This window comes from Cydia amplana, chromosome 3, assembly GCF_948474715.1.
Source record: "Cydia amplana chromosome 3, ilCydAmpl1.1, whole genome shotgun sequence".
Classification (NCBI taxonomy): domain Eukaryota; kingdom Metazoa; phylum Arthropoda; class Insecta; order Lepidoptera; family Tortricidae; genus Cydia; species Cydia amplana.
Window position 1 is genome coordinate 8,693,022 of NC_086071.1, and position 18,592 is coordinate 8,711,613.

Sequence of the window (18,592 nt, forward strand, 5' to 3'; positions counted from 1 at the left end):
TGACGGTCTCATTGTAGGTGCTTACTTAAAACAACATTCGGAAATATCATTAATTTTGACATGAAAATTAGAGCGAGTAGCTGGTACGTACGGTCAATAAAATAATTTACATACGTAGGTAGTAAGTATGTAGAGGTCTTAAGCTAGTATATTTGATAATAGGTATTTTTTACATTAAAGTATTTTTTGTAGATCTACAGGAGTGGTTTCTTGATTTCATAGACTAGGAATCCTCTAGACGGAGTTTAGAGCAATTACTTCATGAAACCGATGCTGCCAAAAATAGTGGGGTGCGGGGGACGAGGTGAGCGAATCCCGTGCCGTGATTGGTCCGTTCAAAGACACGGTCCAATCACGGCACGGGATTCTGACACTTGACTCGAAGATGGAGTAAAACTACCGTATATTTGTGGCAGAGGGGGTAGCGTTACTATGCTCAGTCTAGACTTGTCTGTGCTTGATTTTAAAATCTGTTAAGGATTCGATATTGCTATGATGCGATTACGAGCCGAGTCGTGTCAAGGTCGTAAAATAATAATATCAAAACTTTAACCTAAACTTTAACATTGAATTGTGAAATCAGATTACCGCTCTATAAGTATTTACTGATATTATACACAGAAACTTATCACTTTATCGTATTATCTCCAGTGTTCGACGCGTCGGCAAAGTCCCCTCAAGGCCTGCTGTTCGGCTCGTCCTACCACCTCGGCAACTTTGACGAGTGTGTCGCCATCGACGATTCCACGGATGGCGGGATCACTGTCGAGGGGCAATACTGTTTGGCAACCATCAAGTGGCCGAAGAAGCACAAAGCGAAAAAGGTATGGACATAACTGGACATTAAAAAAAATGAATCAGCCGTTACTTTGCGAACGTCCTTATTTATTACACCAGGGTGCCTAGCCAAGATGCCAACCGGTAGCGCTACGACGGCGAAACGCTATCTGTCTCTCTATCACAGTAATATGTAAGAGTGATGAGACTGAAAGCGTTATTAGTAAGGTACATAGGTACCTATCGACACCTAGTATTTTTATTGATAAAGGGTATTCAAAGACAAAGTACAATATCAGATGAATGTGTAACATATGAAATCTAAAGATTTGTATAATAATAATATTACTATGTGGTTAACTAAATAACCCCTATTAAATATCACTATTAATCGCCTTCAGGCGCAGTCCATGAACAAAACTGGACATGGATGATAAGATTAAATATTTCATGCCATAAATTTGCCAAGCTATTGATAGGGTTTCTCATTCCATCCTACTACTCAAATTACATGATATTGGGATTCGCGGATATGCTCACACTTGGCTACAATCATACCTGGAAAATAGGCAACAATATGTACAAATTGAACATCATCACACAGACTCGGGACAAATACAAAATTACCAATCCAAATGGAAAACAATTAACAACTCAATCCCCCAAGGTAGCGTACTAGGATGTGTCCTGTTTTTAATATATTTTAATGATCTCCCGAAAATATCCAATCACAAGTGTATCTTATTCGCCGACGATATCTCTTGTCTTTTCAACCATGACAATAATTCCAGCGACTACTCTCATATAAACAAAACCTTCAATGATATCTCCGAATGGCTACAGGACCACAACTTACTACTAAATACCAACAAAACCAAGATAATCCAATTTAGACCTTACCAAAAACGACCTACAGACTTGACAACCCTCTCACTAGACCTGAACATAGAAGAAGTGACAGAATTTAATCTATTAGGATTGACATTAGACTCACATCTCAACTGGAAAAGACACGTTGCTAAAATCAACTCAAAATTATCTTCTTTCCTCTTCGCCTTGAGCATACTTAAATCCAACACAAACATGGCATGTGCTTTATCTGTCTATCACGCATACGCTGAGGCCTGGCTTCGCTATGGTTTATTGTTATGGGGAAATAGTACAGACTCTAACGATTTATTCATCCTCCAAAAGAAATGCATTAGAATATTAGTAAACATCCCACAGTTAGACACCTGCAAACCGCACTTTTTGACCCTAAACATATTGACTCTACCTTCTTTGTACATTCTGGAAATTGCTACCTTCGTCAGAAACAATATCGATATGTTTGAATTCAGCAAAAGTGCCCGTAGAAAAGATAAAATTGTCCCTCCGGAACCAGTGCTAGACATATACAAAAAAGGTCCATATTACCAAGCCATACAAATTTACAACAAATTACCCTCCGATATGAAAAACATTTAGTTTGTATAATTATGTGTAAGCTAGTTATAAGAAAAATTGCTACACCCCACCGGGGTCCATGTGCAACTTAACATAATTTGTAACATCTATGTAATATCATGGTTTGCAATAAAGATTTACTTTACTTTACAAGCAAAAATAATACTGTCTGGCGCATTATGTGATTAGTTAACACTGCAATGTTCCTAGGTTCGAACCGGCCGTGGAGAGACCCTCCGCTGGGCGGTGTGCGTGCCCAGCGCCTGCAGCGCCAAAGCTGTTAATAGTTTCGTGTCCAGCGTCCTTTCTCATACAGTCGGAAATAGGACCACTGTTCAAGTCAACGAGAGAGACTGCTACTCTCGAAAACCGTTGACCGTCACGTCTTTGGACGTCGGCTTTTTGTGAGTATCTTCAGATTCAGATTCAGATTCAGAGTTTTATTTGCTTAAACATGGTATATAGTTACAGGTCTTAGATACTTACTAATACAATAGAGCTACATGTTTGGTCATAGAGACATGCAAATATTGTGTGATGTCATGTGTGTCGCATGCATCATATTTAAATGAAATTAATTAATATCTAAGTACTTACTAACTAGTTCTTATAACTATGAATATATTATGTCATTAAGATATTCCTGAATGGTGTAGTAGGACTTGGATGTCAAAAAATTATATAATGCAATTTTAAATTCATTAATGTTTTCTAGTCTTATTCGCTTTTACTAACATTGTCATTATGTAGGTACCTATATTATATTAGCAATAAAAACAAATATGCAATGAAAACAGGGTCTTTTGTATGGAAATTTCCTTGGAGGATACAACTAAACGGAGTAGCCATTAACAGGCTTTCCCCTCTGTCGAAAATAGGCGGCCAACGGTCATACACAATGTATGGACTGACGTTTATCTGACATGGCTATTTTTACGTTACGCATACATTTGACGTTCCCCTCCCCCGCAAAAATCGGCAGACTGTTTTGTACAGAAAATTACAGACATGGCGTCTCCGTTTGATTATATCCTCCAAGGAAATTTCTATACAAAGAGATCCGCATTGAGTTGTCAGTCATACTAATCGTAAAAAAATATATCAATTGTCATAATTTAAATATTTTTTTAAGCGCACTAGGTAGGTACATACCGACATTAGGCATTAGAGTGCTTAGGTATGTACCTTGTGCGCCTAAAAGAAGATTTAATATTCTAAACTAGTCATTACCATAATACCATGAAAATACTGCTACTTACCATTACCATAAAATCTGTTTGAACTTGTACTTCATTCAAATTAAATAAATAAATATTGGGGGACATCTTACACAGATCAACCTAGCCCCAAACTAAGCAAAGCTTGTACTATGGGTACTAGGCGACGATATACATACATATATAGATAAATACATACTTATATACATAGAAAACATCCATGACTCCGGAACAAATATTAGTGTTCATCACACAAATAAATGCCCTTACCGGGATTCGAACCCAGGACCATCGGCTTAGCAGGCAGGGTCACTACCCACTAGGCCAGACCGGTCGTCAATATTTAGTTTTTTAATGTCACGCCTGATGATAAGCGGGCATTATAGTAACGTTAAAATAAACATGTTTAGAGTTAGAATTATGGCCGGTCTCACTAAACCGTCTTTTCCAGTACGAATGCTCCAGATTCAAGCGGTTATACATTTCGTTGTAAGTAGCAAACTGAAAATTTAATTTGTATTTACAGGGCAGTGATCCTATTCTTCGCAGCCATCTTGCTCTTCAGCACAATCTACGAGTTCTACAAGATCAAATGGGGTGTCAACAAGACGTCGGTAGTCCACAATTTGGTCATCTCCTTCTCCGTCATCCACAATGTGAAGAAGCTGATATCATGCAAGCAGAACCACACGCTGGGCTTGGAATGCGTGACGGGCATCAAGACTCTGGCCATGGTGTTCATCATCGCTGGACATGCGTGTTTGTTTATCGCCAGTGGACCTGTGATGGATGCTGAGGCATGGGACCGGGTAAGATAGTAATTGTTCTTTTGTCTTAAAAAAACAACGAGTTGCACTCCGGGAGTGCCGATAAAAGTGAAAACTCACCTCACTATGTTACCGACGCCCGGTAACACGATACATACGTTTAGCGGAGGTATTATATTTATTTATTATATACTCGTATTATTATCATTCTCAAATAAGATCACACTTTTTTATTGACATGTTTATTTACATACTGCCATGACAACGTCATATTATTTGAACATAGGTAAAGAGTGTGTAAAAAGGTAAGTATAGGTTTTGAAAAGGAGTCCGCAACATAAATGTCAAATAGCATTGAGTTTTTCTTTATTGATTTAAATGCCATCTAAATTATGAGTGGCCACCTTACGGGGCTTACGGTCACGTGATCGCCTTACGCTGTCTCGAGTTTATAATTTTTTCCCCACCTCAAAAAGTGCCCAGCGCCGCTAAAGAAGTTTTCACTTCAACAAGTCCAAGTTTTAATTTATTCCATGAAAAAGTCGACTTCTCTCTACTATAATGTCAGCCGGGCTTTTATGAATATTGTGTTATGGGCGTTATGGTATGGAACCCTCGCGGCGCGACTTTAACTTGCAGGTAGCCGGTGTTTTAATATAAAATATGGATTTATTTTCTTCGGTTTTTCGGTATAAATATAAACAATCAAATAAGTGAATAAAATATGACACCAGCCACGAATATTAAGCGTAGGTACTTACATAATACGTACCCTAAACCCTAAGTGAGCTAAGTTGAGGCACTTAACTTATATAGGTACCTACTTACAGTCTGTCCTTTATTGACCCGGGCCATTGACCCCGATTAGTGATTAAGCTGCTAGCCAGTCAAACTGGTTGGCAAAGAATTCTTGTAAATTTATTTTGAAGTACACGCTTTATATAATAATGACAACAATAGATTTGTTTACATATTGCGACGATGTAGTTTTATTTTATAATAATATACCTATAATATCTGGGAGACCGAGCTTTGCTCGAAATAGTATTTTATGCAACCGTTGTTTAAGAGGGGTCAAAAAAGGCGAGTGGCGTGAGTAACAATTTGAGGCGAAGCCGAAAATTGTTAATAAAGACGCCACGAGTATTTTTTGACTCAGTTAAACAACGTTGCATACAATACTTTTTCTACGACCAAGCACTTACTTACTTTGAAAAAAAAATTGTAAATTTAACAAATATTTTTCATTCAACAAAAATAATTCTTTAAACAAGTGGAATCATATAGGACATATATGTAGGTAAACAAACCAAAAGTATACAGCAAAGATACGCGACCCGACCACCGCGCCCCGCGCGCCACGGCCGGCCGGTTGGTCAGCGACACCTTCTTGTAACTCATGAGGCCCTGGTACTTGCTCTTAGTTAGATTACAATTTTGGACAGTTTTTTTCTCGATTTTGGCCACAGTAGCCTATGGAGACTAACAAGCAACGCTAAGCGGTGTTCGTAGTCTATGGATCTTGCTATATTACGGGTGTCACATGCGCGTTTTTGACTTTTGAAGCAATTTTATTGTTTCTACTAGTTAGTACTCATCTGTCAGAGATGACAATTAAAATTAACGGCAACGAATGTATTTCATACAATATTTTTTAAGTGGTGATTACACGAAGTATCGTAAAAGTACCAAAAAGATACTGCGTGTATGCACAAATACTTTTTTGGGGAATAGACTAAAGACTTGTCTTGACAACTATAACATAGGGGTTTAAAGGTGTGTGTACGACCTTTTAAATGACAAATAAAAGTACGGGGGTAGAAAAACATATAAAAACTCAAAAATGCGTGTTTTCCCAGAGATAAAACCTAGCTAGATCGATTTTTCGCCCCCGAAAACCCCCATATAGCAAATTTTATCGAAATCGTTAGAGCCGTTCCTGAGATCCCCGAAATATATATATATATATAAATAAATAAATAAATAAATATGCAATAATTTCTCATTTAAAGGTATTAGATAGATCGATAGATAGATTAAATTCCTATTGCAGTGATTTATAACACCTATTTTACTTTCAGTTGGTTCGTCATCCGGCGAACGCGTTCATGTTAAACAATTCCCTGCTGGTGGATACTTTCCTGTTCCTGAGTGCATTCCTGTTCTGCCGGCTCCTGCTGATCGAGCTGGACAAGAGGAAGGGCAGACTCAACGTCATACCGATATTGGTCTTCCGGTACATCAGGTAAGAACTGTAACAAATGACTAATGTTTTGACAGGAACAGGATCTTTACGCTTCAGCTTTTTGAGATCTAAGAATTTCAAATGGTATTGAAAATTTTGAATGACCTTTATAAGTAACCTAGCGAATTTATTATGCTTTACATTTATTTTTCATTATTTTTTTTTTCTATTTGCATCTCAGACTTTTTTCTGTGTATAACGTCTAGAAAGCCTCTAGAAAGGTAACCTTCGCTTTTTGTGCTGTGGTTTCAGTAGCAGGCAATAGAAGCATTTTACAATAGAAAGTACAAAGAGCGCGATTACAAGCGCTAGTTATTCCACGCACAATAAACGTAACCATAATCCCAAAAACATGATTCAGAATTTACTTATAGTTCGGTAAACTAGGTGAGGTCCATGTCAAATAAATGTAAACACTTTTCTCCTTATTTCAAACGAATAAGGTGCAAAAGTGTAAACATGTGTTTGACGTAGAGCGCCTACATAAACAATGGGAGTCCTTTGTGGCGAACCCTCACAGGCGCGTGCTCGCGGCCTTTGATGTCGCTCACGCGGCCAATTAACTACTGGTACATAGTTATCCTGAATGTTGTTCCATTTACGAGTTTAGTGCACAAGCTGAGAACCAATTAAAGTACGGGCTTTTATATTACAATTATTTTCTTTGAGATTTTACTTTTCTCTTTCTCATAGCTCCAGTTGGACTTCTAGATATATCTAATAATGTTGCCAGCTAGGTATACTTAAGGTGACAGTCCATTTTCAACCGCAGCTGCACTACTGTTCATTTTACTATGGAAATTGACAGTAACAGCGACGCGTTCAGTACCAGTAGTGCAGCTGCGGTCAGATATGGAATGTTACCCTTAGAATACCTACCGTAAAGGCGGGTTACTACAGCCCTAGGGGGGTTTTTATAAACCCACAGGTATTCATAACTCGATAGAGTATTTCCTTTAAATACTTCTATGTATAAATTAACTAACAACTTCTTAAGTCAAATATGTGGAAAAGAAGTATTACTAACAAGAGAAGCATAGCAAACACCTAATGAATGAATGAAATCTTTATTTCAAGCAACTTAATAAAAATATATTTTTAAACTAAACACTAAAAAATCACATTGTGATTGCGATGCATTACGCAACCCTAACCCCGTAGTATCCGCCGCAGAACCGCCGAAACTTGACACCCTTCAGCCAAAACTCCTTGGTGAAATGAGTAAATCTGCTTTTATGGTACGATGAGGCGCTTTTATTTTATTAAAAGAGTATTCAATGTATTTTTTCTAGAGTAACTCCCGCGTATATGGTGGTGATCCTGTTCTACATGACGTGGCTGCCGAAGATCGGAGAGGGTCCTCTATGGCAAGACAGGATGCAACTGGAACAGGAGCGATGCATGACGTCCTGGTGGGCGAACATTCTATATATCAACAACTATGTCAACACTGATCATCTGGTAAGATTCAAGTTATGTAGAAGTTGGTCTTAACTGAAGTCACTATCATAGGAAAATTCTACCTTTTTATAAATATAAATGTTTGCACAAGCTTGTTTCCTGCGCTAAGTTGTCGTTTCTTTTCCAGTGCATGTTCCAATCGTGGTACCTCTCCGTGGACACCCAGCTATTCTTCGTGGCACCTATCTTCATCTTCAGCCTGTGGCGCTGGCGCCGCGTTGGGCCCATCTTCCTCTCCATCAGCATTATTGTTTCCGTCATCATTCCTGCTGTTATCACGTATAAGGACAATCTGGATCCCACCTTGTTGTTCTATGCCAAGTGAGTTTATGCACAAAAAGCAACCAAACGATAGTAAGCTTGAGAATAGCTTACTGAGGTGCCTTATTTGTTTGTCTACCTGTATCTATTGTGTATTTTATATGCAATGTAGTATGATCGTTAACATCTTAAAAAAATGTTTTTCAGAGAATTTACTGACATCGTATCTAACTTCTACTTCAAGACGGAATATGTCAAGACCCACATGAAACTGACTACGTACTTCATGGGTTTACTTACTGGTTATATATTGCACAGGATACAGGAAAAAGAGTGAGTAAACTATACCTGAATCACTTTTAGTTCTTAAAAATCGTAAATAATCGTACCTAAATCAAGCTTTGAATAAAAAAATCACAATCTTTATTATAGTTCTAACTTTCTGATGCGTTAATAAATAATTTAGTATATTTATTAGGAATCAAATTGGACATTTTTGGATAGAAAACAACTGTTTAATTATCAATCTAAACAATAATACCTGACTAAATAAAGCGTTATAAATAGTTGAATATTATACTCTACAACCCCATTTATGAAAATATCCTCGAGATTTTCATGGAATGTGTATTATTTTATTGGTAACGCTCATGCCAAGCGTAGTAGCATGAATGAAATTAAGTGAATAATATGATGTGACGCCCGTGTTATAGTTCGTTTTTTTTAGCATTAGAAAGACAGTAAGCGATCTTGACATGTCTTTTAATTGAAAAACGCTTTTTAAAAATCAGTCACTTATACTTATGAAAGCAGAAAAATATAAATGATCGTATTAGATTCATAAATTTTACATATTTGCCGTGACTTATTTTTAAAACATATTTTTCAATTAAAAGACACATCAAGATTGTTTACCTTTTTTCTAATGCTAAAAAAACGAACTATAGGCCCGGTGAAGAGTACGTGACGTGTTTTGTTTTCAGTTACAAATTCTCTCGCATCTTCAAAGTGTTCGCATGGACGACAAGCATTATCCTCGGGACGGTGACCACGTTCAGCGTGTCATTGTTCTATCAGGACTGGTACGAGTACAACAACATCGAGGCTGCGGCGTACATCTCCTTGCATAAGGTCGCGTGGGGCATCGCCAACGGGTGGCTGGTCACTGCCTGCGCTACTGGCAACGGAGGTGACTACCTTACGAAGCAAATATATGTAAAATTGGCCAGCATCCATATATCACGTCCAAAGAAAACATAAATTCTTATCACATCACATAGTTTAGATTATTCATTTTAATCTTTATTGTACAATACATCAATGTACAAATGGCGGACTTAATCCTTAAGGCATTCTCTACCAGTCAACCAATGGGTTACATCAGAATGATTAAGTAGGTGAAGTGTCCTATAAAGTAAATGAATTTGTAAACAATATTAGTATATTGATTCACTTACACATATACTTAATACAAATAAACCTACATATACATATTGATATACCTAGTGTGAATCATTAAGTTGACAAAGGGGAAAGTTTGTCAAGGAAATACTTGCGCAGCATGCGCTTGAATGTGAATTTGGTCTGCGCTTGTCTGATAGAGAGTGGGAGAACGTTCCAAAGTCTGATAGTCTGGACAGTGAAAGAATTGGACGTGAAGTTTTGTATGTGACATAGCTCAAACACTCTTCAGGGTGCATATTCTCGTATTGATCATTGTTAAACAGGACAGGAGGACCAGACTAACTAAAGACTGAATCGTTCTTTTTTATTTATAGTATGTAATACGTTTCTTAACTTTTCACAGGTTATCTCGGCAAGTTGCTGTCATGGAAGTTCCTCGTACCGCTCTCTCGGCTCACTTTCTGTGCTTACCTCGTCAATGGAGTCGTCGAGTTGTACTATGTAGGGCAGCTGAGGCATCCACTACATATAACATTCTTCACTGTGGTAAGATATTGCTTCTTGTTACTTTGGAGGTAGACCTCCGTGAACACGGCGTCAGCGAAAGCTGGCGTGACTCCGCCCAGGACCGAGCAAAATGGCTCTTGTCTTGAAGGCCAAGACTCATTTTGGGTCATCGCGCCAGCCAAGTAAGTAAGTTCATGTTACTTTACGTGCTTGATCATAGACATAAATGCCACAAAGGCTCGTTTTCTTTCCTCCAAAACTATTAGTATATTCCGTCTAATGTTGTTTTTAATATAAGTAAGGAAGTTACTAATTAAGTTTTCTTTGTTGCACCACAAACGAAAACAAAATAAAAACAGATTTACAATGTAGGTAACAGGTAGGTAGCAAAAGGCGGTTTTATCGCTGTAGGCGATCTCTTCCAGACAGATAGGGTATATAATATAATAGATAAGTTAATTAAGGGTATTAACTTAATATGTAGTTATAATAATTGTTTTGTTTGACTTTAATAATAGAAAGCACAAAAATTTAGGAGGAGATAAATAAAAGGTACCTACACAAGGATGTATTATATAACTCCTAATCAATTTATGATTATGTTTAGTTGGTCATTTCCCAAACTCGTTTTCTCTCTCACATCTCGCAATACAAAAGTTTCCACGTGCGTAATAAATCTACTGAGTCGATAAGAGCGACATTTCGTTAGATATATACAAAGTTGAATAAAAGTTTGGGCAAGATACGGAAATCATGAAACGTAGGACTTCACTTTTTCTTTAAAAGTGAGTATATTGAAAGCACTTCAAAGTACAAACATGATGTGATTGTTTAGGCGCTGTCATGGTCGTAGCGTAGGTAGGTAGGAGCTTAAATTGTAGATACTATTTATGCCCCTCTGCTCCTCCCTTAGGCCTTCTGTGTTTGATATTTCATGGACTGAAATATCAAACACTGACTTATAACGTTAAATATATGATAATATATAATTTACAAATTACGTAATTATTCTATTTCAGGTGGCTAATGCCATATCCCACATAATACTGACGTTCTTTTTGGCTACGCTTCTTTGCCTGAGCTTCGAGTCGCCCATTCATGGAATTGAGAAAATTCTTCTCAGAATGTTTGGTAAGCAATTGAACTAGATAGTACATTTAGGTACTTTATAGTTTATTGACAACCCAAACATTCTACGTAACATAAACAAATGCAACTCTGGTCATGCTAAAATGTTTTTTTCCCTGAAATTAATTCGTACTAATAGGTATCTTGCTTTTGTGTTTGTGCTCTATTTTTTGTACTTCGTATACCTACTAAATTACTAAATACGTATCATAACGTTTCTCTTCTTCAAAAATTACAAATATTTTTTTAAATAGGTAACCTACTTACTTACAATGTTTCAATTTATTTTTATGAGTTTTGTTTCTTTATTTTTCAGCTCGGCCAGTTTTAAGTGATAACGCTATGAGAAACCAACAGGACCAGATATCGAGAAACACTAGTCAAAGCAAATTAGAAACGTAGCATTAGTTAATGTATATATTAATTAAATTAATAATCGAATGACTGAACGGAATGTAGCGCCCGGGAAAAAACTGCAAGCAAAGTGTCAGAACATTGTAAGCTGCAAACCTAGAGAGTATCATGAATATACTAAATACATAGACTAGGAATACTCTAGACGGAGTTTAGAGCAATTATTTCATTAAACCGATGCTGCCAAAAATACGGGGGTGCGGGGGGACGAGGTGAGCGAATCCCGTGCCGTGATTGGTCCGTTCAAAGACACGGACCAATCACGGCACGGGATTCTGACACTTTGATTCGAAGATGGAGTAAAACTACCGTATATAGTGGCAGAGGGGGTAACGTTACTATGCTCAGTCTAGAGGATGTCTTGTCTGTGACTAAATACCTTAGTTATGTGAGAGTTCTAATCTAACAGAAGCTACAAACGCGATGACACGACGGGGCACAGCAGCACGGCAATTGATGTCAAAGTCAAATGTTACTTTGAATGAGACCTGTAAATGAGTTTTGCCGATCGATTTGCAAGTAATGTTAAGTTAAAAGGTACCTAAATAAATTAGGTTGTCTCATGTCGCGGCGCTTTTGGCGCCTGAAAAAGACGTTATGTAGATATAGGTAGAATGCTTAAGTAAAGCCCTTCTTGCATATTTACAAAATATTAGGTATAGTGTGTAGGTATAGAGTTACAAAAATAAAAAAATTAAAAATGTTAATTAAATTATATTTGAACAGCATTAATGAAATTTATGAACCTTAAGTAAATAACCTCATGAATTACCAAAACTTTACATTATGTTACTAATTTCAAAACAGCTTTCCAAGAGCTGCTAGTTTATAAAATAAATTACATAAATTAAATTAAATACAAGAAGGACTTGAATTCAATTAATAAATTATGAAAAATTTTACCATTGAAAAGAAGGACTTTGGCTAAGCTTTATACTATGAATTATGTAACTGGTATTTTATATTTTTATACGGTGATTGGATGCAAACCAATCCGAAGCTCATTTTATGTAAATTACTGGTAGTAAAATTTGTTACCTTTGTTTTAAAATGAAAAGGTATTATTATTAGCTAATATCTTATAGTCGGCATATGAGCTCCGAGGAATTTTAAGGGCCGGTTTGCCTGCGCCTAGGGTTTGCAATCCGGATCTGGATCCGGATCCGCAGATATTCCCATACATTTCGGATCCGTCGTGCAAACCCTACCTGCGCCCTACATTTTTGCTGTTGTTGCGCGGCGCGGGCAGAGGCACCCGCTACCTTTTATCCAAAATGGTCGAGGCTCGTGTGCAAACTGTAAGTGAAGACTAGATCTATACTTTGGTTTCATTTGATAGTAAATAATACACATTGGATCCAAAGAGGAACAAGTAAAATGCTACTTACAAGCGAAAGTATTTCTACCAAATGAAACACGTAAATATTATGTAAGAATCGAGGTGTAGGCTTATATACACATAAGGAATGGTACTTTTAGACAGCATTCTGTAACCTAGTACTCATACGTAAGTACCTAATGACTATTGTGTTCTACGAACATTGTCCTTTTTAATTTATTTATTTACATACTTGCACATAAAATCGGGGGTAGTACCTAATCATTTGGAACACTGATTTTTCTGACTCATATAAGGCGATTGAACGAAAATTTTAAAATGACAAAATGACGTTACTCTTTAGTTAACCGATAGTTTACGAATGCTAAAGGTGTCCATTTCGATAACTATTGAAAAATTATGTAATGATATAATGGGAGTTTCTTCTTTAAAGGTGTGAGATGACTTGGTGGTCGGAGGGTCGAAATGGAGTTTAAGTAAAACCAAACATTACCGAAGTTGTGTTGTATTCTCGGTATCCAAGTATAGAGAGCCTAAATCTAAACTTAACACATATATTTATAGGCTATTATTGCTTACATGCTATTTATACAATTACGTGCGTCGCATATTTATGTCGCAGGCAGTAACGTATAGTTACTGTTAATATGTTAACTTGGGCATATAGTACACCTCCCTGGAAAGTTACTCTTCACCCCCACAAAGGAGAAAAAAAAATGTGACACACGCAGTTGCATTTACATTTTTTTTTCTAATTATAAATTGAATATAATAATAAACTAGTTATTACTTTGTTTCAAAATACATCTTAGTGTTATTTTTATGAGTTATATAAACCTGATTATTTTTTAATATCTTAACATTCGGTGACATATCTTCTATGACCTTGTAAGGTCCGTTATAAATGGAGTCTAATTTATCGCCTACTTGATTTTTTAAAAGTATTAAGTCTCCTGGTTTATATTGTACAGAATTCATTTTCTTATCATACATTAATTTTCTATTTACTTTACTAGACATTAAATTATTTCTAGCTTCTGACTGAGCTCTTTGTAACCTATACTTAAATTCTTTAGTATAACTATCATAATTATAGAGAGGGTCGACAGAAGAAATTAAATTATTCGGTAAACGACAGTGTTTTTGACAACGATAATTCGAATGGCGTATATTGCGTCTCGGTATGTACGGTGGTATTATACGAAAAACACCAATAGCTTAACCAGGTACTCCAGTCTGTGCGGTTATTACTACATTGTATCCTAAGGTAAGCTCCTAGGTTCTTGTGCGTGTTCTCGAGTGCTCCTATAGTTTCGTGGTGATAAGCAGTCGAGTGTAGCTTATTTATACCTAATAATCTACAAATATCGCTAAATACACTGGACATAAATTCGGTACCTTGATCCGTTATGATGTCGCTTGGTACGCCATATCTTAAAATAAAATTATTTACAAATGCTTTGCTTACAGACTCGGTGTCTTTCCTCTCTAAAGGGTATGCTTCGACGAACTTAGTCAGTTCACACTGAATTGTTAATACGTACTTATAGTTATAATTATCTACTTCTAAAGGTCCTAGAATATCTAAAGAAACTCTTTCGAAGGATGAGCTTGGTGTTGTAGTTATCATCATTGGTTCCTTAGTGTATTTATTAGTGTGTTTGTTGTGTTGACAATGTGCACATTTCTTTACGTATTCGTATACATCGTGGCTCATTCTTGGCCAGAAGTAATGACGTCTTATATTGTTTAACATTCTATTAACCCCCGCGTGGCCACTCGTGGGTAATAGATGGAAATCGTTCAAAATAACTCTTATTTCCTCTTTATCGTATACTTTCGTAACACCTTTTGTTACAAGGATCCTAGGAATATCACATTTGTAGCTAGCTAAAAATTCATTTATTTCTTGCGCATTTCGTTTATCTTTTATTATTATAACTTCATTTATGCATTGCTTCTTGCAAAATTCTTCTAATTCCCTCGCTAACACGCCTACGGTAGATAACGATCGGGATGTTAGATATATGCATGATTTGCTTGGTACGTACTCAAAATTTCCTTTACTACTCATTATTTTATTTTGACATGTCTTACTTAACTTATAATTGGAACTTAATATGAGTTCAATACAATTTTTTGGTGCTTTGATGATTTCCACAACTCTAGGTTGATCAAGCCTATCGTTTGCGGGTACATCTGTCGCTAAGTCACCTTGATCGCAAGTTTGTTGTGCGCGCTGTTTCCGTGATTGGGCTCTGGTCATGACTGATACAACGTTTGTTCTAATATTTTTTAAATCTTCACTATTCATCGGTAAACGACTCAATGCGTCTGCAGCTACATTGTTTCGCCCCGGAATGTACTCAATATCAAAATTAAATTCTTCTAAATACAACCTAAATTTGGTTAATCTACTCGAAGGATCAGTCATTCCAAAAAGATAAATCAATGGTTTATGGTCGGTGACAATTTTAAACTTTTTCCCGAAGAGATAGGGTCTAAAATGTCTTGTCGACCAAACTATGGCAAGTAATTCCAAATCTATGATTGGGTATCGCGTTTCGGCTGGCTTAAGATTTCGACTTGCGTACGCGACTACCTTCCCGCTAGCATTCGATAATACTGCCCCTAATCCTATTTTTGATGCATCTGTATGTAACGTAAATGTGTTATTTTCCGAAAAATCTGGATAATCTAAGACTTGTGGACTAGTAAGAATATTTTTTAATTTTAAAAATGCTGCTTCACACTCTGTAGACCAATTAAAAACTGCGTTTTTCTTGGAAAGTTGATTTAAGGGATAAGCTATGTTCGCGAAATTTGGAATAAACCGTCTATAGTAATTGGCAAATGCTACGAATCTTTTGACCTCGTCTGTATTCGTTGGTCTTGGGTATTTGGTTAATGCATCTACTTTCGCTGGGTCGGGCTCTACTCCTTTTGAAGTTATTTTGTGTCCTAAATACATTATCTCTTTACGTAAAAATTCGCATTTTAATGGATTTAGTTTAAGATTCGCGCTCCTCAAACGTTCTAAAACTTGAGTAAGGTTATGGTTATGTGACGTCATGGATTTTCCTATGACAATACAATCGTCTAAGTATATAAAACATTGTTTGTAATTTAATCCGGACATGGCTATGGTCATAAGCCTTGAGAAAACACTACCGCTTGTTCGGAGCCCCATGGGACATCTCTTCATTGAATACATTTTATCGGTCGTAAACGCGGTGTATTTCCGGGATTCCTTGTCTAAAGCTAGTTGGTAATAACCTTGGGAAAGATCGAGCTTTGAAAAATATATGCTACCTGCTAGGGAATCTAATATTTCTGTTATGTTGGGCAATGGGAATTTATCATCCTGTATTTTATTATTTAGTTGCCTATAGTCGACAACCAATCTCCATTTCTTTTCTCCTAACTTATCACTCTTTTTGGGAACAAGCAAAACTGGACTGGACCACTCGGAAGTAGTCTCTTCAATTATGTCGTTGTCTAGCATATCTTGGATCTGAGTTTGGAGTTCTTTGCGTAAGGCATGTGGTATCCTGTAAGGTTTTACGTATACTGGGCTGGCATTTTCTTTTAAGTTAATTTTGTGCTCCAGCAAGTTTGTTGTAGTAAGCTTGTCGCCTGGCAGATGGAAAACATCTGCGTATTTTGCGCAAATTTGTTCTATACTTAACTGTTCCTCTGTGTTTAAATAAGTGTGTAAATTTAAAAGATCTAATAAGGTTTTTACTCTATTGACGCTAATTCTCCTTGAGTCAAAATTGCAAATATCAAAATTACATAATCTGTTTACTTTTAACTTTGATAAATCTAAAGTAACTGGCTTATCAGTTGTATTCAATATCCGTACGGGTATCTGACCTTTGTCTGGTCTTGAAATAACACCTGCTACAAAAACGCCTTCTTGCATTTCCTCGGCTAGTACTACGCAATCATCGTCTAGTTGTGACGTAATGTGAGTCATAACTTCGCATCGCGGAGGTATATTATGGACATACGTATTCTTTGAATGTACTTGCATAGGTATCGATACGGACTGACCTCGGTCCTCTAAAATTAATGCATTGCGTTTATAACTTATGTCTGCATCATAACGTTTGAAAAATTCTTCTCCTAAAATTGCTTGGGCTGAGCATTGCAAATTCTTAAAAACATGAAACTTTTCTTCGCAAATGAAACCGTTAAAGTCTAATTCTAAATATATATATCCCTCTGAAGTTAAATCTCCACATACTCCATTAATGGTAATGCTATATCCTTGTATTTGTTTAAAAAGATCGGGTTTGTTTTGTAAATATTCGTATCTAATAGCACACAGGGCTGCTCCGCTGTCGGCCAGGAGCTTTAACTTATATCCATTACCTACACTACAAGTTACTGTGCTATAATTATCTTTATTATAACTAAATATTGCGCTATTCATATTAGTCACGAAAAAACTGCCTGATAGGTTTTTCATCATCGTGTGACGGTTGTATGTGCTGCGCACGCGTATTCGGGCGAGCGGGCGCGCGCGCAGGTCGGCGAACTGTAGCTGCACTGTCAGCGAAATTGTTAGGTCGTTTGCCTCTATTTGTCGGGACGTGTTGCGAAATACCTACGCTACGGTTATTGCTAGAATAATATCGTGTCCCGAATGTATTTCTTTGCGTGTTAAAAGGTTGACCCCTATTATAACGTGCGGAGTGGGCGTTCCGGTTCCCGTAATTATTACGATAATGGTTGCGCCCGTAATGTAGGATCTGCTCCTGCTGTGGTGATGAGCTGTGCTCGTCGATGGCCGTCCTTATCGCTTCGGGCAATGACGTAAATTGCCTAGATGATATTATGGTACTTAACTTGGGATCCGCTAAACCGTCTGCAAACCGTTTAATGGCTGATCTCTCGTTCAGTGGACGAAGTATATCGTACCTGCTATCGTTACCGTCGGCCTGGGATATGGTCAGATTGACAAAAAGATCCTCGATCTCGGCTCCGAATGCCTCTATAGTTCTCCTACCTTGCCTAGCTCTGTACAGTTGAGCCTGAATCGATTCGGACGATTTTTTAGGTAGTAAGAATGTACGCATATCCGCGATAAGTAATTCTACGTTAGTATATGACGTCTTTAATCTGAGCTTAGCGCTAGACGAGAGTCTTGTTTTCAGGACGAACTCTATTAAAACCTGTTGAGTTTCGCTATTAATAATGGAACTGTACATTATAATGCCGTCTATCAACTGCTTAGTGGTATCCTCCTGCCCCGTCATGACGGGCAACAAGGCGATGGCCGTCTTGACATCAAAACTGGGCTTAGCCATTTTTACCTCTGTTTGAGATTCCGTATCGAAAAATTGTAATGCTATTTTTATCCTACTGTAAGTCTCGATAATATCGTTTATATGCTTATTAGCTAACTCTATTTCCGAAGGCACAAAGTTTGCCTTTTGCTCCTGTAACTGAGACACAATATCCGCCGCACGGTTATGCAGTTCGTTCGATTCGTCTAATTTCTTCCTACCTATTTCTTTCCGTCGCCTCTCTGGACCTAACTTTACAATATCTTCTCTTAATTTATTTAATCTGTCGCGTATGGACTGTAATTCGGCTAGCATAATAAATTCGCGGCTAC

At 37.2% G+C, this 18,592-nt stretch overlaps 2 protein-coding genes across 2 annotated transcripts in view; one reads left to right on the forward strand and one right to left on the reverse strand.

Annotated features, from left to right (window-relative positions):
* Positions 1–11,715, forward strand: part of LOC134662497 (nose resistant to fluoxetine protein 6-like) — a 36,338-nt gene extending 24,623 nt beyond the window's left edge. Inside the window, exons 2-12 of the mRNA XM_063518744.1 lie at positions 652–824; positions 2,434–2,627; positions 3,967–4,249; positions 6,289–6,452; positions 7,745–7,913; positions 8,041–8,234; positions 8,382–8,507; positions 9,158–9,363; positions 9,982–10,124; positions 11,105–11,216; positions 11,530–11,715. Of these exons, the coding sequence (XP_063374814.1) occupies positions 652–824; positions 2,434–2,627; positions 3,967–4,249; positions 6,289–6,452; positions 7,745–7,913; positions 8,041–8,234; positions 8,382–8,507; positions 9,158–9,363; positions 9,982–10,124; positions 11,105–11,216; positions 11,530–11,615 (1,850 nt within the window). The 3' untranslated portion in view covers positions 11,616–11,715. The remainder of the gene's footprint in view (positions 1–651; positions 825–2,433; positions 2,628–3,966; positions 4,250–6,288; positions 6,453–7,744; positions 7,914–8,040; positions 8,235–8,381; positions 8,508–9,157; positions 9,364–9,981; positions 10,125–11,104; positions 11,217–11,529) is intronic.
* Positions 11,716–12,187: 472 nt separating this feature from the next.
* On the reverse strand, positions 12,188–18,281 carry LOC134662672 (uncharacterized). Its single transcript, XM_063518944.1, has 3 exons — positions 17,696–18,281; positions 16,279–16,602; positions 12,188–12,210 (listed from the first exon to the last, which is right to left on the reverse strand). Exons 1-3 carry the CDS (start codon positions 18,279–18,281, stop codon positions 12,188–12,190), a joined length of 933 nt encoding a protein of 310 aa, XP_063375014.1.
* Between the last annotated feature and the right edge of the window lie 311 nt (positions 18,282–18,592).